This window comes from Anopheles cruzii, chromosome 2 (assembly GCF_943734635.1).
Source record: "Anopheles cruzii chromosome 2, idAnoCruzAS_RS32_06, whole genome shotgun sequence".
NCBI classification, from domain to species: Eukaryota; Metazoa; Arthropoda; class Insecta; order Diptera; family Culicidae; genus Anopheles; species Anopheles cruzii.
Genome location: NC_069144.1, coordinates 34,973,278 through 34,994,286, shown reverse-complemented (window position 1 = coordinate 34,994,286; position 21,009 = coordinate 34,973,278). Strand labels below are relative to the sequence as shown.

Below are 21,009 nucleotides of genomic sequence, written 5' to 3'. Positions count from 1 at the left end.
CCTGTATCCTGTGAAGCATTTTAGATTCTCGTGTGAAAATTCATTGGCTAACTTTTTGGCTCTAAAAAAGAGACATGTAGCGTTATGTTTCACTAAGGTATTTTCCAATACGCAAAAGTTCTATGGTCTTTCCCTGACCTGCTGTATCACTTACAATGAATACTGATGTTGTTTTATCACAACGAATATTCTCATATGTTACCGCGTTTTTATCCTCACCCATTAGTGTTCGCTGTACATAAATTGGTTCGTCTGGCTGATAGAAATCAGATTTTACATCAATTTTATCAAGTTGATATAATTGTGCAAGTTTTTCGATTGAATCTAGTGCGGTCTGTTGAAAAAAATCTGTGATTGGTATAAATATGTCGTCTAGTACCAATTTTTTATCTCGAAAATGGTCAAAGTTAAATTTCACGTTTTCAATGTCCAATTTATCTTCAAACACATTAGAACAACGGTCGGTATAAGTAGCAAGAATAAATATTAGTTGATTTCTTTTTTTAGTAAATCTAGTACTCGTTGCTTGTCAGATTTCTCTACGCCCAACACTACAATGGTGTGCAGTTCACAATTGATTAATTTCTCTGGTAGACGACTCAATTCATCTGACAACATTATCAAATCTTTCTCTCTCACAACAATACATGTTGTTATTTTTAACAGTTCTTTTTCAACACGATAAGCTGTCCAATCCACAACGTTCGGGGCTACGATCTCTAAATTGAATGGTCTCTTTACGTGGTCTTGCAATGTTTTACGCAACTCTGCTAAGCTTTCATCGCTGAACTCAACATTTGTTACTCTTGGTGCTACGAATTGGCGTTTCAATGTTACTATCGCTAGTACTGAATTCAAGTCACACTGTTTAATGTAATGTTCACTTTCTTGTTTGTTGCTCGTTTCCTGTCTAGGCACCAAGTGCTTCTCGAACAGGTTTTCGTCGAAATTTCCGTCGTATAATATGTTCAATATTTTTAACATATCTTCGCCTTTCGGAACATTTGTATAGTATCTAAACAAGTTGAAAAAACATTCCAAATCTTTTTCCTTCAATCCTTTGTACTCAAATTGAACAGAATCTGCGTTCACTTCACTTGGCACCAATCCAAACGCGCTAGCTTCGAATTGTATTTCAGTAAAGCATTCTATGTCAAATTTTTCCTTCCTCTGGTGTAGCTGGCAAGCGGTCTTAAAGTGTTCTCGAAAAGAACGCGTATTAGATGAAACTGATGAAAGAAATTCGGAATTCCCGCGAAGGAACTCATCGCGAAATTTTAGTTTATCAGTGTTTTCCACTTTTTGTAACACTTCCTTAGAAAGAGCATATGCAACGGATTCACAGATGTATTCCGCCATGGGCACGTTGGGTTTGGTGCAGATTTTTGCCCACTTCCACGCAATATCAAATAGCAATAACATTTTCCAATCTGTGAACCGATATTTTACGATAGAATCATTCAACGATCCTAAATGTGGAAGAATATTTTCACATGGTTGCATGAACGTTTCTTTGGTGGCCTTGTAGAATTCCATAGACGTCCAGTAGATTATCTCATCCGGAATGCCATCTCCTGTGCATTTATCTGATGCCAAGTACATCTTATACGATCCGATGTATTTCGCAATGCCGTTCTTCATATCGAACAAATCTTCGATAGAGATTTGTTTTAACTCACTTTTGGCTTGTTTTGCTTGTAGGAAATATAATGCCGGTTGCCGATCGTGTGTTTTGAGAATGACATCGTCGAAGGCCCCGTAAGTACGATCGTTGCCTTCGTAAAGTATCGAAAAACCAATTCGCTGATTGTGGCACAGTCCCATCAGATAATAGTAAAGGTGTTGTTGGAAATTTACGCCGTCTTTTGATGCTTTGTTTGCCATGGTGAACCCGGAGCTGCAAATTCAAACGTATGAGATCATCAGTTTTCTGAGTAAGTGAAACGGATTAGTCAACCAAAACACAACAATGATCGTGAAAGAGAGCAATACACAAATGGAAACTAACCAATTTAACGCCAACTAAACGCACGCCAACAAAGCACAATCCACATAAACTTAAAGTCCGTCGAGCCTAACGCAGTGTTAATTTGCCTACAACTTATTTTGCGTTAATTTGCCTACAACTTATAACAACTTTGCTACGGCCGATTGAACATAAGAAAATCATTTGTTTTACAAGCGATTTCTGACACTTGATCAAAACAAAATGCGACACATTAAAGTACAGAACCCATGATTATATCCCCAGTCTCCAAACATTGATCTGTCACAACAAGCTATTGTTTAAATTTAAAAACATAGCGGTTTTCCAGCGGATTTGTTGCATCGCATGATTTTTTCAAGTAAAAGTTCTTCCTTTGGTAAAATGTGTTTGATTTTATGGAAAGAAATGCCAAAAATACACCTTTTTTTTTCTTATAAACTTGAAAATATCAACATATATTTTTATTAGTCTGAACTGATGATTTGCCCGAGGTTTGATGTTAACTGTTGCATAATTATGTTATTGTCTCAAAGATGCGAAGAGTTAAATTTAATCGTTTAAAAACTATAGTTCTCGACATGGTGTTATCTTTGGTTATCTTTGGTCTGCCTATTACTATCATTTTTATATTTGCATGATGCATTGTATTTCTTATTGGTTTTAAATACCGTCAAATATAAGAAAAAAGTAGACGTCGGTTGGGAGTATAATGTAGACCAATTTAGACTCTCAGGCACCAGTTTTTGTTCATGTGATGTTCAATTTGTCATTATCAAACATGTTTGATGTCTTTTTCATAAAAATTGCAACAATGATTTAATAAATTCTAATTTTTTATAGTTATTAAACAATGTGAAAAATCGTATCTTAGTTATGGCTTCAATTTACTCGATAGTATTATTTTAGACTTCAGAATTGGTTTGGGAAATGCTTCCGGCGTTATCTGAAATTGGATTACGAAACTTTGCTTTGGTGACGCTTGGAGACATTGTTGCCCGATGACTTCGTAATGTGATCCGACGGTCTTCTTCACTATTTCTACAGTGCTTGCATCGAAGGACAGACCAGTATGCTTTCCTAAAAATTTAACAAACTTAAATTATTGATGGTGTTTATCATATAAATTTCAAATACAACTTCTCAACCTCGAATTAGACTAGAACTAGTTGACAAAATATCCATTTAAAAAAAAATCGAAATTACAAAAGTTGATTGTTTTGATCATTTGATCATGTTGTTCGTAACAATATGTGCTCAATACAATATTGAAATAAATGTAAAAGTGTGCATACCGGTATTGACGACTTCCAAGGGCGTAAATGAAAGGATTGAGAACTGCAGAATGCCAGGTGAGGATCGATGCCAGGACATGAATATCCCCTCCAGCCCTGCTGGAATCTTTATCTTCCAGGAGAACATTGGCGATAGTGAGTGGCAGAAAGCATAACAGAAAACATCCGAATATTGCCGCCGTAGTGCGTGTAAGATGCCGCTCGTCGTCATCGCTGCTGGTGGTTATGCTGCTTGGTGATGCTGAAGCGACTATCTGTTTTACCGCATGTTGTTGCAAATTTCGTCGCTGTCTTCTTACAGTATCAATGATAGCAGTATAACAGAGCACGATCGCACAGAATGGTAGAGCAAAGCCAACAAGAAAGATGAATTTTTTTGGACTCGCTGAGAAATGGTTCGTGAAGAAGTTGGCAGAAACGATCGAAGGAAGTACGGTGCAGGAGAATGTACGACGGTCATATCCAAGCCGTCCCCATATTTCAAACAGTGGTAATGCCTGTGGAAATGTTGGAGGAAAATATTAAACGAACTTCATTCATTCAAATTCATTACTTTGTACGTTGAAGCTGGCCACACTCACCATCAACCCGTAAGGTATAGCCCAACAAATTGCAAGTTGCAATGAGAGCATTCCAGATCTTCTGTACACAGCACTGTACCAGCCGGGATGGACGATCAAAATATACCGATTTACGGTGAGCGCTACAAGACTGAGCACGGAAGTGGCCACCGTGCCATACAGGACAACCGGAAACAACCGACACCAGAAACTCTCGCTAGCAGCGCTTGCTAAAAACGGCCACTGTCTCCGGCCGTACCGTAAGGCCATAATCGGCATAACGGCAACACAGAATAGTAGATCAGCAGTGGCCAGCGAAAGGACGAAAGCTGTTGTTGGTTGACGCCGCCGATTACGGACGGGTTGATGACGCCCGAGGGCCAGCAGGGTCGTAACATTTCCTGCCAAATGGCAACAAGTGCATAGTGAGGGTTACGGCAGGCCAACGATTTTAAGGAAAGAAACATGAGGCGCAAGATCAAAGAGAAGTACCGTTAAATGCGCGTTCTTAGGGGCAAGATGAGTGAGTGCATACGCGGTTAGATATAAAAATAGAATACAAACGAACCGATTGTTCCCAACACGGCGATGAAAGTGGCGCTGGATGCGGCGACGATCGATATTTCATTAGAACAGAATACACCGCCGTCCTCCGATACAGCGATCGGTTTATCGGGCAATTGGATCATTTGTGTATTGGTATTTTTTTTAAATGGGAATTAAAACATTTGTCAAGGCTATGACTACTTATTATATTTGCCACTTCAGTAAAATTGTGCAAGACACAATAAAAATGGGCTGCTCGATAACGAATGGAATTAAAACAGCAAAAACGATCACAACACACCGCACTAGTTTGATATTTTTAATACGTAATGGCCACTTTGGTAAATGCTTTCCGTCGGTACGCCATCCTTCGCTGCGATTAAGAATAATTAATCCAGAGTACAGCAAAACAAAGAAGTGTGAAGGCGTTAGAAACAACGCCAATTGCATGTGATAAAGAAAGCTCAAGGCAGCCGATTGAATGCACTATCGATCCGTTGAGATCACCGACTAACGCTAACCGCGGCCACAGCGAGAATGAAAGTGAGAGTAAGAAATATGAGAATATGCGTAACTGGTAACGTCGATCGCCCAAGAAAGCCGAAAACATAAATGAATCGCGTGCAACAAGCGCACTGAAACACAAACACACTTGTGGGGGAATGTAGAACGCCGGCGAGAACGGCGCGATTAAGTGGCTCCAAATACGCGCGGACACGCAAAGTAGTAAGATAAGTTAGAAGCCGGAAAAAGACAGCCGGCCCATGGAGAAGGAAACAAAACTCTACACCACCAATCACCATACCGCGCCACAGATACTTGGTGCTTCTACCAGAAATGTTTGAACAGATGCTTTTTAATTCCACAATGCGTGTGGCGGCGGAGTTTGCATGCCGTGAAGTGGAGTTCTACAATCGGGGGTAAAAGAGGCACAGCCGGAATGCAGATGTTTCCTTTGAGCCCATAGATGGGGAGTTTATGAATCAAAGTGATTCAGCATTTGGTTTGTCTCATGTGTATTTGAGGCTTTCAAGAACCAAGCAGTGTTCTCTGGATGGATGTGTACTGATATCTAGATGGATATGCGAAATGGCGAAACAGTTGCTTGTGCATTTTTTAAAATTCATTTGAATTATACGGAACTCTGATAAGTAACATAACTTTTACATTGCACACGCAAAATTGAGTTTTAATGACTATGTTTGCACCACCGATATTAACATGTAAAATTTTTTCATTATAAAATATTCTTTTAAAGGATTGTTCTAATACATTTAGTAACAGGACAATTAATACTAATGTAAGTGGTATTATCAGAAAACATAAACCATAACTAAACATAGAATAGTATTTGAATAGTTTCTTCCTAAAAAATTGTGAAAAAATATACAAAAAATTAATTTTCCTTTTCTTATTGTTTCACATTTCTTTTATTTCAGAATAATTTAGGATGCAGTAAATCTTTATGCTTCGCACTTCTGTAGACAAGCAGTTCTTCTTGATGTGCAGTGTTCGTTGTAATTTACTGCGCTTAGATGTGTGTACCTGTGGCCCATTCCAAAAGTTGTAACGTTGAAAAATTGAGTAGAATCTTGCCTTGACGAACCTCATCCAATTGTTGCAAATGGTGGAACCAACGAGACACATTCAAATAGCTTTCTTTTTCAAGTGGTTGTAGAGAGGTCTGTAAAATAAAATGTTAAATGATTCACTTATTCAAAATTTCATGATAAATTAGAAGAGATGAGTAAATCTTTCGAACCATTGTTTCATAAATAGTGTGAAATACCACCACGTCGGCCACACTAAGCGTATCCCGGACCAAATACGATCGGCTCTGCAAGAAGTGATTCAGCTCCTTAACAATAGAAACAAAAACATATTTAATTACATAAGGTTCAAGAGGCTTCCGTTGATCTATACGTACTTCCAGCAGGGGTTTGGCGACGTGTTTGTCCTTGTTGGATGGTGCAACGAAAAGCACGGAGTAATCGAGCCACTGCAGAATTTGGCATTCTGTTTCCAAGTCCCGCGGAAGTGGTCCGACTACCTTTGTTTCCCGCACGAGGGATTGTATAATGGAGGAGAATCCGGAAATGCTCGGCTCGTTGTTAGACTTCGTACGGGTAAGAATCTTGAAACAAAACAATAGTAGGATTGTAGGTTAGGCGGCTACAAACGACGAGATGCGTATTTCACCTTCTCTGAGTTGTATCCAACTTTTCCTAGTGGTACTCCTAAGAACGCCGCAATCCGTTTAGTATTATCCACCGTTGCCATTTTAGTTGTTCTTTAATCAACTACACAATTGTACAAATTCGGCGTGAATGTTTTTACAGTAATGAAAGATTTAAGCAGGATCTGAGGAAAGTATGCGTGTGTGTGTGGTTTAGAAGCTGTCAACCAGCTGTCAACGTTAACTGTCCTACTTTTTAAAATTTGCATGAAATACGTTATATCTAGGCGAAATAGCCATTGAAACGGATATGAATTCAACGAAGAAACTGAATTTGATTAAATTTAAATTTAAATTTCAGTTTTATTGTATTTCAGCTCCATTTGTTCATTCCAAATTCAAACCTTCCTCGTTATTGAAATCTACTGTGGCACATTTTGCTGTCAAGGCGTTTGACAGTTCGTTCAATGAAAAAACCTGTCGATTTTTTTTCCTTGTGTTTAGCAAGAAGCAAAGAAACGGGCGACGAAGGGCAGAGAGACGTAATAAATGCGAAACATAGCGCTAAAAATATAAGCAATGAAGTCATATACACAAGCAGTGTGAAAAATACGGCAGCAGAACGAAGAGTTCACGAACGAGAGTATTTGAAGCCAGTGCGTGTTTTGTCGTTTCGTGTTAACTTACTATTTGGCTGTATTTGCACTTGTTGGCGATTGAGCCTTTTGCTGGAAATCGAGTGCTTATCATTGCCATCCGCACGACAGTACCGAAGTCGCGAACTTTGAATTAAAAGATCTACATCGTTCTGGAAGGAAGTTCGAACTAGAAACGCTGATAAAGAAGGTATCGTATAGCTTGAGAGAACAATGGCCAGTGTTTCGTTCAATGCGAGTACGTATCGCGCGTCCTAGAAATTCATTCTTCGCGAACCTTTGAAAAAGAACGAATTGCACACCATCTCCCAAATGATCGAATAAGTTTGTTTGGTATGCGTTAATGAGGTGAAATATGGTACCTTGGAACGAATGCATCTAATTACGTCAATGCTCGTCTACTGAACGGTGGTTGAACAGATCACGACCCGTGCCGCGTGTGTGGGCCATATCAAGCTCACCTGGGTAATTGAATAAAACAACAAACGGAGAAAACAAATACGCAAAACGGGGTTGCAATAATCCAGCGGGCGGCACTGTTCTGCGATCGTGTGCGTAGAACTGTGAAGCTTCTTCTCTTGCAAACAGTGGGTCTAGTGAGGGTGCGTGGTCCGTGGACCTTCGCTAGAAGGCAGGCAACGCCGAAAAAAGAACTTCTAGCAGTGGATGGCCTTGTGTGGGAGTTGTGTGACGAAATGCTTTGATAATTTACACCCATCAAGCATGGGTTACGCGATTCAAAACACATCACACGGTTTGCGTTTTTGCGCCATCTAGATTGCCTCGGATGTTATCGACGAAACGGTACATCAGCTGTTGCTAACGGCTTGGTTTTTGAGCGCATTTCTAATATTCGATTACGATTGTTAGTTACTTACACGATGTTGGTCCTCTTGTCTCATTTGAAGATGTTGGGATCGAACATCAGATAGCGTATTTTGTACTATTTTTTGTGCCTGCTTGTGGTTGTTTCTAGTTTAATCTTATTTTAATTCGCGTTCTTGGCTTTGATTTACAGATGAGTAAAGACGGACCGCCACCTTATGGATTCGTGCTCCCACAGTCGGCTCCACCGAGCTATGCTCAAGCAGTGGGAGGAGTTCCACCTTCCAGCCCGTTCACACCACAGGCACCGGTTTTGAACGGTGCCCAGATTGTGACCACCGTAGTACCAATTGGACCGCAATCAACGCACATGATATGTCCTAGCTGCCATGCGGAGATCAACACGCAAACGACGACGTCGCCGGGAATGATTGCTTACGTGTCGGGTTTCCTAATTGCTTTGGTTGGGTATGTTCATGACACGTTTGGTTTGCATCGTTGTCTAGAATTTATTCAATTTGATTGTATCGAATTGGAAGCAATTCTAACGGTACAATCGATGATTAACGACCGGTTTAGTACCTTGCTCTTGCATCACTGTATTGATTGTGTTTGTTTTGATTTTTTAGATGCTGGCTCGGTTGCTGCTTAATACCATGCTGCATTGACGAATGTATGGACGTTCATCATACATGCCCTCATTGTAAAGCCTACCTGGGACGACATCGGCGATAAGCGGATAGAAATCGCGGCTGGCGCGATTGAGATGAAAAGTGTACGCCAATATTAAGTACCCGTCGGTCTGTTGCGAACAGAACAGAGTACGTTGTGTGTGCTTAATGATTCCACGTTGTCCACCATGCTTCGAATCGACTCTCAGTGTTCCCTTGCGCTCTTAGGACCACCACTACGCGAATTCATTCACTGCATCACTATGCAGCCAGCAACCTTACGACACTCTTGACCGATGAATCTCGAGAGATGCATGCTGCACGACCTGCATCGGAATCCTTTCAATGCCCTAAATGTGTGTAACGCAAGATTTAAGACGTGTTAACATTTTAAACAACCAACAGATACAAAATCTACTGCAAGTTGACTAATGTAATGTTTTCCGACACTAGTTTTGTAGCTGATCACCTTTACGTACCCATACCGAGCGTGTTCGGTAGTCTGTTTTCTCCGAATGGTTATAGTTTACAATAATATTGCTTCCGTTTTCAAGATTCGAGACATACAGTTTTGACACACAACTAACATGAGCCATTCGATCGTTGTTGTTGGGTTGGTGCTTTTGTGCCATGGTACAGGATATGCTACGATGATCACGTGCTAGTTATTCTAGCTTATTTGAGGTTATAGTTAACAAAAAAACGAGGTATGATTATTCAAACAGCTATTTTTCTTAATTGAAATCCACACCCATGAATCTTCTACAACTCTAGAACATTGATATCTAATAAACCAAAATGATATTAACAAAATCAATACGTTGATTTGTGATTTAAAAATCTTTGATGACGACTTTTGTATTTGTTTTGCCTTGCCTTTCCAGTTGCTTTTGAAACATGAAACATGATGATAGCTTTATTTCAAGAAACGGGAGATTTTGTTTACCACATTTGAGATTTGAGAAACTATTATGATATTCTTACCATGCTAGTCGATTCATGGCACGACACATTTGCAACATCTGTAGTCCTATGCACTGTTTTTTTATCTCGGAAAAGCCTATGGTATCAGAAACACTTTTCAACTTTACAATTCAACTATACGAAATGCATTTAAAAAAAAGGAAAAGAAAACGACGTATTTGGATCCATGGATTTTTTCTCCTGATTTTTCAAAAGTTCTTATTTGTGAATCTTACCGGTGAGCAGCCACGCGTTCACTATGGAGGTTTTACGTCACAAAATGAGTTACGGATTTTTACTACACATTCCACTAAAGGGCATTTCTATACTACGCAACCTTTAACGCAAGAAAAATTGACTGGAGATGGATGGGTAGACGTTGATCGGCATGTTTGAAATGTCTTCCTGAGAGAGGATCGATGTCGAATTGGCAGGGTGTCGGATCGGTCGAGCATACTTTCGTCCAAATTCTTCAGATCCACAGGTATTCAGGTGTATAGTTGATGCAAATCGGACTATAGGAAACACCTTATATAATGTTTTGAATTCCACGCAAAAAATGGATTTCTTTTTCACCAACCTTATATATACTTTCTTGTTACTCGAGTTCTTGTTCTTATATCTAGACCGTCTTAATCTCCAGCTAGGTCTGTGAAGATTTTATTTCTTTTGATGTTTTGCTTCTTCCATTTCACGGCTTTATTGGTCAGCTTTTTTCAGTATGTTTAGACTATATACTAGGTCTAAGAGTTGAGAACTGAATTGTTAAAAAGATGGCTGTACCTGCCGATTGGGGCTTCCCAGTTTAGCGGTTCATTCATCATTACCTTGTTTTGACATCAGGTAAATGAGTTCAGGTCGCAACAAATTTAATCAGTTTGCAAACGGCCGTTGAAAGGGTTAGACCATGTCAACTTTTGTGCCTGAAAATTACGTTTTGCGGGGATTATTATTTTTCTGCTCCTTTTGGAGAAAACTGTTTCGGAATAGCACCAAATGCTTGTCGGGACTTGTGTTTGAAAGACCGCAGTGCTTAAAGTGGTTTACAAAATTTCAAAATGGCGATTTTAACTTAACAAAAAAAAGGCGTCCAAGGGACAGAAAGGTGTGGCGTTTCACAAGCTCCTAAAACCTGATGAAAACGTTAATTCCGATCGCTACCGACAACAAATGATCAATTTGAACCATGCATTGATCAAAAAACAACCAAAAGCCGCTTCTGTTTTCTAAAATGGAGGCGCCTGGTACCTCGTGAAGTGAAGCTGACATGTGCCCAAAAAGCAAAACAGTTTCAGGAAACTTGGATGGGAGCTGCTATCCCTCCCCGCGTTATTCACCAGAGTTGGCTCTTTCCGAATATCATTCTTTTTCATCGATGGGACACGTATTGGCTGAGCAGCCCTTCGTTTTTTTACGAGGAACTCGAAATGGGATGACTAATTAGTTTACTTAAAAAGTGGAAGTATTCTTTCGTCTACGAATCCATGATTTAGCAGAGAGATAGGAGAAATGTATAGCTAGCGATGGCACATACTTTGAATAAAATAGAAAATCGCATTAAAAACAGTTCAGTTCTCAACTTTTAGACCTAGTATGTACCTTCTATTCTACGATTTGAATTTATTTATTCGCTAGAGCATCTATATCGTTTATCGGTGGCGGGAACCCAACAAGTCAAGTGCCCCTTAAGAATTCATAATTCGTAAGAGAAACGGCCTTTAATTCAATGTTTCTTTAAATTTTTGAGTAACCAGCGATTGTATGTAAATGCATTTACATAATACCGCAAAACCTTTCCTACCCTTGTGTTGTTGTAAGCCGTGCTGGAAGGACAGCAGAGAATATTACATAGTCGATACAGGGACATGTTCATTCACGTATTGGCAATGACAGGATCATTAAATTTAGCGTAATTGATATGATCGATTCGTGAAGTTCCGCTAGCATGGCGCCCGGTACCTGATGGCGGACGATTACGACTGACTGGTGATGGAATAATTTCACTCTCATTAGGGTTTCGATATAAATTTAAGGCACGTTGTCAGATGCTTCGTGCTCAGTTATCGGTGCCGCGGTACATGAAGTGTTTAGGGTGATTGATGCACTGACTGCACAGAAAGTACCGACACGCGGGAGTAATGCACCCAGAACGTCAGCGAGCGGCCCGGCGGTGGTCTCTACCGTTTGTCATCCTGCTGGCAATAGTGTCGGTTTGCCCAGAATGCATAAAAAGTGATGATTACAACGACACGCTGGCTACATTTGTTTACCACTTCGTGCGGCACCATAAAATCCTGAACAGGGGCACCGTTTTCGGATGTGATCAGAAGTTATCGCTCATTTACAAGGTTTTATCGCAATTGATGGCCGACGGCGTACCGGTTCGAATGCTCAACATCGGCCAACGGCCTGCAACGCCTGGCGAAAGCTATACAACGGACGGAAGGCCTGAGTGGGAGTCGGAGTGGGTGTCGGACGCACTTCGGCAGGCGTTGGAATTTCATCAATTTGTGCTGTTGGATATGGAATGCGAAAATGCACCAGCTGTCCTGGCACAGGTGAGACGATGACCGCAGTGTCGTTTAAGGGCAGAATGGCTTCCAGCTGGAGCTACGATATTGGACAATTTGATGTGTTTCTGACATCGTAACGATAGCTTAATGCCTCAATGTATTGAAAAAATGATAAAAACGGAGCCCCACGTCGACCTCTGTTGGTAGCTGTATCGCAAACGACCTTTACTAAAGTTGATAAGTTGAAAGGAACCTATAAATTATCGTAGAGATGGACATTTTTGTAACCTACACCCATACTAGAATTGCAATTTAATAGCAGAGAATGCATAACAAAACGTACATTTCTAGTATCGGAGCGACAGCATTGTTTGGATGCGAATATTTTTGATAATTTATAAAACAATGCGTCTATCGATTTCATCAACTTGGTTGTTTGGCAAAGTTACAAAAGAGTGCACGGAAAACGGTAAGTTGTTAAAAACAGCAGCGTGAGGAAGCAGCAAACTGCATTCGTCGGTGCAATAGACGGAATTAGCATCCGCTCATATCATTGGTGAAGTTTGTGCAGTTGATGATTGTGCTGCATTGTTATCTCTTTCCAGGCTTCGAAATATGAACTCTTCAACGCATCGTTCCATTGGTTGATAATTGATAAAAATTACTACGGGATTACTGGCAACTCGTGTCTGGCGGGTGAAAACTTTGGATGCAGCGAGCTTGTTAGGGCGATGAAGCACAACGCGACCTCCGACGAGCACTTCGCTTACCGTTCCGGGACGGCCAGCACCAATTCCGACGCGGGTGCCTGTGGCGATACCTTCGATCTGCTTAGAACAATGAACGTCAGCATCAATGCAGAAATAACCGTGACGAGACCGACGGAGGCAACCTATCGGGAATTCACACTCTATGATCTCTGGTAATCATCTATTCTATTGTTCTGCCTGCCACTATAGTGTTTTTGCCAATTGACGTGGTGTAGCCGTTGGGCAGGATTTTCTCGTTTCTATCGGTCCTTGCATCGCTTGGCTCAATACATGGGTCGCTGGGAAAATTCATCCATGCTTCGGCTTTCGTGAAAATGATAAGAAACCACACATCTGCCATAAATCATGCTTGCACGCGAACGCCCTAAGCACCGGCCATGTCTATTGATTTCGTGTTAAAATTGCTGCCAGATGTAGCGTAATATGAAGAAATGGCTTATGAGTTTGTCTTCTTTTGTAAGATAAAAAATATTGCCTATGGTTTGTTGCTGATTTTGAGGATTCTGCGTGTGAAGCAGACGTGATAACCGTTACGCCCACCGGAAGCGTGTTTCAAAGTTTTAGAGCTTTTATTCGTGTTCGTGATACTTTATTCAACATTCATTTACAAAACTCCGCTACAATCATAGAAACGATATGGAGGTTTTGCGAAACTGTTATTGATTAAGAGTTGGGACTTTCGTTGCGTAAAAGCGATGGTTCATATGTGCGTTGAAAAGAAAGTAAAAGATCAGGATTTATTATAATGTGCCTCTTAATCGTATTCCTGCTCTCCGTTCTCGTCTACACCCAAGGAACCCCGGCTTTCTGAGCGGAGGAAAATTGAAAATCGAGCCCTTCGGAAGGTACACGGCTGACGGCTTGGTGATACCGCAGCGAGCAACGACTGTGGCTCGCCGCCGAAGCATGGACGGCCTGAAACTAAAGATAATGACCGTGGTGACACAAAGGCCGCACCAGCCGTTCGAAACGTATCTGACGACCCCGACCAACACCCATCTGGACTCGGTTCACCGTTACAACTACGGGCTGATGAGCATGCTGAAGGATTTCTATAACTTCACGTAAGTAGCGACCGCCGGGACGGAGTGGCCCGGTGCAAAAGTTCGATTCATTATGGCCCGATATCGGTCGCTCGGTTGGTCTGCCACGGTGGTTTAACTTTTCACACATGATTGATGATTATTATGACGTGGAAGGTGCTGATGATGATGTTTGGCGAAGATGGTTAGGTTAATTTCCAGCGCCGGGCGGGAAACGCTCCCGACGGTCTGACGATGGCAGATATGGCCCGCAATGGACGTGCCATAGATTTCAGCTTTAGTAGGAGTAAATTTTTGGTCTTCATCTTAAAACTTACTTCACCCAAAATTGTTTGAGATTGGTCTGCGACCATAACGCAAATGGTCGCAGGCGAACGGAGAGTGGCTTAAGTGACAGCAGTGGCGGAGTGAAAACTACCTACTAAAGTCATCAAACTTATGCTTCTCTTCCGGCCTGACACACAGGTTCATCAATCGCCGTACTAAGAGTTGGGGCTATCTACGAAATGGTTCGTTTGATGGTATGATTGGGGCACTGTCCCGAAGAGAGGTTGATCTCGGTGGTTCGCCAATGTTCTTTCGGCAGGAGCGGCACCGCGTAGTGAGCTACACATCGCGGACCTTCATTGAACGGTAGGTTGAGCTAAGTTTTGGCTCCTTTCTGCTCGCTCGGGTTGACCGTGTTGTCGTGTACTCAATGAACGGTGCCATTACAGACCGTGCTTCATTTTTCGGCACCCGCCCAGACACGATGCAGTGAAAAATCCATTTTTGCTTCCTTTCGAAATAATCGTTTGGTACTTGATGCTGGCCTGTGGTGCAACGCTGACGACAGTTTTGTGCATGAGTTTTTATTTTGAAGATGAGGGTAAGTAATATCGAGAGGAGAGCACGTCGATTTGAATGGATTTCCGATTTTTTTCTTGAATACTGCAAAATTTTTACTTTGAACAACTCTTGGCAGCAAAGAGTTTAAATTTGAAATTACACTGTTGATGGTAATAGAAGTAAATGTTTTCCCACCTCGCCTTGAAAGCTACGACGGTATCCCACCGTGTCGCTCCGATTGCAAGTGGAACGTTCGGCAGCTCGAGGAAAAACTCATCAAACGGTGTACTATCATCGGCTATCATCAGAGCTGCGAAAACGATTGCGGCGGCGTGTGTTCGAATGTTGCAGAAATCTCCAACAAACGCAATCTCCAACGACGACAATAAGGGCACACGTGCTGTGGCCTTTGCCGGTAGAGACAACCGGGAAAAAGTTCCGGGTGGCCCAGAGTCCTTTGGAAGCAATCGTAACACGTCGTTGGCGCAGGTATTCCCATATGGGGAAGTTTCGAACGGCACGAGCCGTGCCCTACAGTTGACACCCCGGCATGGGGATTCAAATACGCCTCTCCTCTGGTACGTAAGTAATGTGAAGATTTTTCTGTAGCGCGCCAGCTTTTATTCTCGTTTTTAAATTGCTATAGAAGCCAGTCTTGGAAAATCTAATGCTACCATTTCTGCGCGGATGTTCGATACATCGGTTGGTGATAACGTAACATCGTGATGGTTCGTACCGTGTACTCTGGATGCTTTGACTTTAAGCCTGCGGTCGAGCTTGAACTTGGCTTGTGCATATATTTAACATGAGCTTGTCCACGGTCCAAGTTTTCGTGCCACAGATTGATCCCTAAAAGATGCATCCACTTCCTGCAATGCTGCACACTTCTGGGTTGTTTGCACAATGCACCAAAGCACCGAGGCAACACTGATCGAATGGGTTCTAGTGCTCCGGACGACATCCTCTCAGGGCGTACCGGCGACAGCGTCGATAAACTAGTTTCCTTGAGTTGTTTTGTGTTGGTTCGCCGGACGAGATGCCGAGTTTGATCGGTTTCCATTTTTGGACGGCATCATTAGTGGAATGAGATTCAGCTTTTGCATCGGATGCACGCTGCGCGATGGCGTGCAGCTCTTCGGGGTGCACACTTTGGTGCAAGAGATCAGAGCAAGTTCGTCATGTTCGTCGGGCTGCTGCAACCCATTTGCGATAACGGGCGCGCCGTTGTTGCAGCGAGCCCATTCACCGGAAGAAAATCATTATTACAAGTAACATTTTTTCATTTCAATCAGCAAATGTAAAGTTGGTCGTATCGAACGTGCTGCATCTTTTTAATGGCGTCCCCCCAAAGCCGAAGAAAATAACGATGATCAAAATGATGGTTCTCTGCTTATTTCTGTGTTACCATTTCTTACTACGTTCTCTGCGGGCGGCGGACACATCACTGAGCCGAGTGTGATGTGTGTTTGTGTGTGTTTTGTGTTTCGCCAACCAACATAGTTCCAGCGTGTCCCCGGCACGGCGGCGGTGGAAAATATGCCACCGGCAATATCCGGATCCTCAGCCGCCGCTCATCTTTGGTCGCAGGGCAAACAATTGCCGTAACAAGGATGTCGCAGCGAACATATCGTCGACGCACGATGACGGAAACGATGGCGCCAAATGCAATTATCGGGCGGAAAAGGTATCGAAAAGCATTTTGCTCTTTCTCGGAGGCGTTTGTCAACAAGGTAACAGCAGTATAGTGGTTTTGCCTGTGTCCACAACAGATTTTGATGTGTTTTGTTGTCCAATATTTGTTTGTTAAATGTTTCGAAATCTAAACAACTTTCACCGCTTTCTATTTTCATGGTACGGAAAGTAGGAGAAGGGTCTCAAAAGTACTAGAGTTAAGGTCAGGTTTTGGTTCGAACCGAAGGATTAGTACGCAAGAGAGAATTGGCACTATCCACGGATGTTTTTGTCCGATACCCTAAAGTTGTTTCCAAACTGATCCACATTTCAAGGTGCGACGAAATGAAGCAACTCGTGGGATGCTTATCCCACCGATGGCATTATGTGAACTTCAGTCGTGATGATTGATCTTAGTTTATCGAAAAATAAGGAAAATAAATGTATTTTCGGTTCGATGCCCCACGATGCCACTGTTAGAAGTCGAGCCACTCCAATATTGCCAGTTGATTTGTCGGGGGTTTAGTATTGTTCGACCGTCACTTCGGTTAGTGTTTCGAGAGCGAAGTTGAGATGGATGGGTAACGCGTCCTGACACGACGCACATCAGTCATTCTTTGCTGCTTCTGCCCGGTAGGACGCACATCATTCAAAAGTGACTGTGGTTTTGACGAAAGATTCATCCGAACGAGTAGAGCCTCCGCATGTCTGAAGAATGGCTAGGATTTCCAAAAATTCCGTCGCTTCTCAAACGCTGGCGGGTCTGGAGTGTAGAAAAAATGTTGATCTACAAAGATCTTTAGCGATCCAACAAGTGACCAACGGATGGTGGCTTTAAATTTTATATTAGGATTGGTTTAGGATACCTGAATTGGCAAAAAGAAATAGTGAAACCTCAACTTTCAATATGTGGCGGTTCCGAAGATTGTATTAGAGTTGATATTTAAAATATTCAACTTTCGATCAGGTCGTATTTAGTTTCAGCGTTAGTTTACACAGTTTAACACAGTTTAGTCGTACCTTTTTCTATTTAGAGCAATGTCGGTTTACACCAAGGGGGGCCCGGGTCGTCCCGTGTGATCTGATCAGCCTCGCCTCTACGTCGCTCCAACGGGAGCGTAGGACAGGAGGCACTGACAGCAAAATGGTTCTCTCTTTTGCAGTATTATTTTCGTTCCATTTAACAGGATTATCCGAGATACCGCACCTATCATCCGGCAGATGTACGTCATTTTTCATCCTGCTCTTCGGCTATCTCATGTTCCAGTACTACTCGGCCAGCATCGTCGGATCGCTGCTAATGGAGCAACCGAAGAGCATAAAAACGCTTCGGAATTTGATTGACAGCCGTCTAACGCTCGGGATCGAGGATATTCCCTATTCTAGAGATTACTTTGTGGTTAGTGTTTGATTGAAATTTATGCCAACTTCCACCACGGCTGGGGAAGATGGGCCACCCTTCCTGGGTGGAGGCTTTAAGCAATGGTGGATGTTGGTCACGCCGAACTGTTTTGTAGTAAATAAGTGCTTCAACCAGTAGTTCGGGCTTCGGAAAGAAATCCGCCGACCGTTTGCGGGAATGAATAGACTTCTTTTATAGCGCTTCGCAAAAAAGCAGTCAAATGACGTGAGGTTTTAGCCGCGCCTGGTCGTTTGCTTAGGTACACGGGTTTTCCGGGAATGCAAATATTTTCAGTTGCACTGTACGCCACAGTGCACGTGCACAGTGCGCCTATGCATGCATGCAGGCCGAGTTCCAAATGGAGGAGCCCAAATAGATTAGACAAGCCGGGTAGCCTGGCAAGCAGATTAGATAAGTGGAGCACAAAAAACAGCTTTTCCGCACACCCGTGAAACAATGGACGCCGGGAGATTCCGGTAGATCTTGGACCACTTCCTTTGGAAGTCCGCTTCCCGCGCCACCTGAAGCTGCATTTTCTGTTCTGATGATTGTATTCGCTTTTCCAGCCTTTCCCTCCTTCTCTGACTGATTTATTTTCTACCAGTTCCTGGCTCTTCTGTTGATTCGCGTTCTCTTTCTGGCCCACCGGCTGCACCTTTTCTTCCGTATCCTGCACACGCGCATCCTTGGGGTTTCGCACGTCTGTGTTGCGAGGATTGCGTCGGTGGTTTTTCATTTTCTCTGTTGTTTTTTTTTTGTGTGGCCACTGTGGCCCTTTTCTTCTCACTTGCAGCGCACGACGGATGCCGACTCGCTGGAACTGCACCGGACCAGAATCGAGTACTACGACGAAAGGACGGGACGCAACGAGTCGCACTTTCTGCCGGCCGAGGCCGGGCTAAGGATGGTGCGAGCCGGCGGCTACGCGTTCCATGTGGCCATTTCGGCCGCCTACCGCATCATCCGGGAAACGTTCGGTGAGCGGGAAATTTGCGAGCTGAGCGAAATTGATATGTTTCCCGTTTCGTCGCAGTGGATGATTGCGATCGTGCAGAAAAACTCACCGTACCGCGATGTCATAACGTATGGGTAGGTCGTGCTGGAACCGAACCATAGTGTGTTGCTTCTCGCTTCCTGCTTTTTGCTTCTCTGGCCTCTGGCCCCCCGTGGGTGAATCTAAACGTTACCTTCAGGTTGAGCTCTGTCAAGTTGGGGTATATTAGACTTTACTAAGGCTTAATTTTAGTTTTAGGCTTTGGGTTTCAGGAACAGGCACTTGAATTCACAACGAGCTACACAAAAGTGACACCTCAACTAAGTAGTTGGTAGTTTATCCAAAGCTTACGCCAACTCACAAACTACTCAAGATACCCGCTGCAAATTGTCAATCGTTGGAAGGGAAATTTAAACGCCACGAACCGTTTCGCGGGCGCTTGTCGCCTTTTTGCGGGACCTTCGGCAATGCGTGGGCCCCGGTCGGCCGGGAATGATGCTTCGCCGCAGACGGTCATGTGATTTTTATGCTCGGTTTCAATCATAGTTTCAATAACGCCTCACCTGCTCACTTTGCGGCCAGCATGGCCAGCATTCCCCGGCTCCGATCCGGGCGGTCCTGCCGTGATCTTTCCTGCCTTTGGTGGTCTTTGCTTTCGCCTTGCTGCTGCTGCTGCTCTTCGCATGCTTGTCAACTCGGAACAGGGTTTTAAAAACGTGCTTCCTTCATTCACCACTCGTGCTGCAAGTTTTGATGGTTCCCCGTGCTGATGTTTGTTTTTTGGTTGTCCGTTTTTTTCCGCACACTCAATGCTCAATGCCCTCTCCGAACTCCGGGCCGGGATTATCCGGGTGTCCTGTGGCCCCGCCAAATCCCCGGACTAAACTCACAGATTACGCCGGTTGAATGAAGCGGGATTAATGCAGCGGCAGAGGCGCGTCTGGCAGGAGCCGAAACCGAAGTGCGTCCGCCAGATTGCCCCGACCGATTTGATAGTGGGCGGCGATGCGGTCGCATCGGCGTTTATGTTGCTGATTGCCGGCGTAGCGCTGTCAGCCGGCGTGCTGATCGGTGAAGTCTTGTGGCATCGAATTGAATACCGACGGCGGGGACGGTCGGTCGACATTACAGGGATGAACGGTGCGCCAGCGAACGCCAGAAACGGACTGGAATTGTATTACGTTGAATAGAGGCTGGTCAAGTTAGAGAAGGTATTCCGATTTTTCGTAAAGCTAGTCGGCCCAAAACTGATGCGACCTACTACTGGGGGATAAATGGACCGACGAATAGGAAACGGTGCTGCGGAAGATTGATTTGTATCACAAAACAAAAAAACGCTACATGATGATTAAGTTCGCTAGGTAGGTCACAAACATTAAGGTCTGTTTGGGTAAAATTGGAAACAGTCTTTTAGGTTTTGTGCGTTGAGCTTAACATATGCGAAATTAGTGGCATGAATGTAATGACTATATTACTTCCAAATTACATATCAAACTTACGAACATTTTCCCAACTTGTTAGAGTCCATTTGTTTTCAATCTGAAGCAAAAGTTTGGTTGAATTGGTAAAATGAAATACAAAACGGTAACGTTTTTACATTAAACAATAGCATCACTCCACAGTATGGTCACATAGTATCCTTGATGTGCTAAAAATTCGCGCAATTCTTAACGAAACAAATAAATTCTAACCACCGATCATAAGCACCTGCTAACGCACTGCTGTTTTATTAAGCAAAACTGGTTACCAACGCACTGAGCATTCCGAAGCAGATGAGGACATAGGAACGGTTTGAACAATCTTAAGCGGACACTGGGCTAGTGGACCAGCTTCCGCTGGTGGAGGCGTCAGCGTCAAGCAAATACTAGACGCCTCACTTTAAGCCGTTTCCATTTGACAAGTTTATCTCCGTTCGGTATGTGTGGAGGAACCGGATACAGTCGTTACATGTCGAGTGGCACGTGGGACCGAACGGGTGACCAACTGGTAACATGTGTGGCACTGGGACTAGGGTTGTGCGGCAAGTGTCACCCGGTGTGTTTGGAGTGGATATCGAAGGTTCGCCCCAGAGGCTTTATCAAGGGGCCAAGTTGGCCTGACGTCCGTCGAAAA

At 43.2% G+C, this 21,009-nt stretch overlaps 5 protein-coding genes across 6 annotated transcripts; 2 read left to right on the top strand and 3 right to left on the bottom strand.

Moving 5' to 3' along the window:
- Positions 1-486: 486 nt before the first annotated feature.
- On the bottom strand, positions 487-2,129 carry LOC128278940 (uncharacterized). Its single transcript, XM_053017663.1, has 2 exons — positions 2,009-2,129; positions 487-1,897 (listed from the first exon to the last, which is right to left on the bottom strand). The coding sequence occupies exon 2, from the start codon at positions 1,882-1,884 to the stop codon at positions 487-489; it is 1,398 nt and encodes a 465-aa protein (XP_052873623.1). The 5' UTR covers positions 1,885-1,897; positions 2,009-2,129.
- A 760-nt stretch (positions 2,130-2,889) lies between these two features.
- On the bottom strand, positions 2,890-4,536 carry LOC128268189 (protein trapped in endoderm-1-like). Its single transcript, XM_053005224.1, has 4 exons — positions 4,408-4,536; positions 3,861-4,240; positions 3,280-3,776; positions 2,890-3,064 (listed from the first exon to the last, which is right to left on the bottom strand). Exons 1-4 carry the CDS (start codon positions 4,526-4,528, stop codon positions 2,890-2,892), a joined length of 1,173 nt encoding a protein of 390 aa, XP_052861184.1. The 5' UTR covers positions 4,529-4,536.
- A 1,303-nt stretch (positions 4,537-5,839) lies between these two features.
- LOC128267865 (eukaryotic translation elongation factor 1 epsilon-1) lies at positions 5,840-6,723 on the bottom strand. The gene is made up of 4 exons (XM_053004813.1): positions 6,585-6,723; positions 6,313-6,519; positions 6,148-6,243; positions 5,840-6,069 (listed from the first exon to the last, which is right to left on the bottom strand). Exons 1-4 carry the CDS (start codon positions 6,663-6,665, stop codon positions 5,917-5,919), a joined length of 537 nt encoding a protein of 178 aa, XP_052860773.1. The 5' UTR covers positions 6,666-6,723; the 3' UTR covers positions 5,840-5,916.
- Positions 6,724-7,081: 358 nt separating this feature from the next.
- On the top strand, positions 7,082-9,520 carry LOC128277871 (LITAF domain-containing protein). Of its 2 annotated transcripts, none has more exons than XM_053016459.1 (3): positions 7,082-7,407; positions 8,236-8,510; positions 8,672-9,520. In XM_053016459.1, exons 2-3 carry the CDS (start codon positions 8,236-8,238, stop codon positions 8,775-8,777), a joined length of 381 nt encoding a protein of 126 aa, XP_052872419.1. In that variant the 5' UTR covers positions 7,082-7,407; the 3' UTR covers positions 8,778-9,520. The 2 variants fall into 2 exon arrangements, with proteins under 2 accessions (XP_052872419.1, XP_052872420.1); XM_053016460.1 differs by lacking the exon at positions 7,082-7,407 and adding an exon at positions 7,791-8,021.
- A 2,519-nt stretch (positions 9,521-12,039) lies between these two features.
- Positions 12,040-20,087, top strand: LOC128278939 (ionotropic receptor 75a-like). The gene is made up of 10 exons (XM_053017662.1): positions 12,040-12,234; positions 12,795-13,111; positions 13,754-14,023; positions 14,468-14,635; positions 14,719-14,870; positions 15,039-15,408; positions 16,418-16,560; positions 17,689-17,900; positions 18,697-18,992; positions 19,790-20,087. Exons 1-10 carry the CDS (start codon positions 12,040-12,042, stop codon positions 20,085-20,087), a joined length of 2,421 nt encoding a protein of 806 aa, XP_052873622.1.
- Positions 20,088-21,009: the final 922 nt, after the last annotated feature.

Excerpts from the sequence above, each read along its gene's own strand:
- LOC128278939 (XM_053017662.1), top strand. The coding sequence starts at position 12,040 with ATGGCCGACGGCGTACCGGTTCGAATGCTCAACATCGGCCAACGGCCT. Across the intron at positions 17,901-18,696 it reads ATTCTAGAGATTACTTTGTG|CGCACGACGGATGCCGACTC; the intron begins GTTAGTGTTTGA and ends TCTCACTTGCAG. Across the intron at positions 18,993-19,789 it reads CGCGATGTCATAACGTATGG|ATTACGCCGGTTGAATGAAG; the intron begins GTAGGTCGTGCT and ends CTAAACTCACAG.
- LOC128268189 (XM_053005224.1), bottom strand. The coding sequence starts at position 4,528 with ATGATCCAATTGCCCGATAAACCGATCGCTGTATCGGAGGACGGCGGT. Across the intron at positions 4,241-4,407 it reads CGCCGTGTTGGGAACAATCG|GAAATGTTACGACCCTGCTG; the intron begins GTTCGTTTGTAT and ends GCCATTTGGCAG. Across the intron at positions 3,777-3,860 it reads CTATACCTTACGGGTTGATG|GCATTACCACTGTTTGAAAT; the intron begins GTGAGTGTGGCC and ends ACATTTCCACAG.
- LOC128277871 (XM_053016459.1), top strand. The coding sequence starts at position 8,236 with ATGAGTAAAGACGGACCGCCACCTTATGGATTCGTGCTCCCACAGTCG. Across the intron at positions 8,511-8,671 it reads TTCCTAATTGCTTTGGTTGG|ATGCTGGCTCGGTTGCTGCT; the intron begins GTATGTTCATGA and ends TTGATTTTTTAG.
- LOC128267865 (XM_053004813.1), bottom strand. The coding sequence starts at position 6,665 with ATGGCAACGGTGGATAATACTAAACGGATTGCGGCGTTCTTAGGAGTA. Across the intron at positions 6,520-6,584 it reads TTGGATACAACTCAGAGAAG|ATTCTTACCCGTACGAAGTC; the intron begins GTGAAATACGCA and ends TTTTGTTTCAAG. Across the intron at positions 6,244-6,312 it reads TCGCCAAACCCCTGCTGGAA|GAGCTGAATCACTTCTTGCA; the intron begins GTACGTATAGAT and ends TCTATTGTTAAG.
- LOC128278940 (XM_053017663.1), bottom strand. The coding sequence starts at position 1,884 with ATGGCAAACAAAGCATCAAAAGACGGCGTAAATTTCCAACAACACCTT.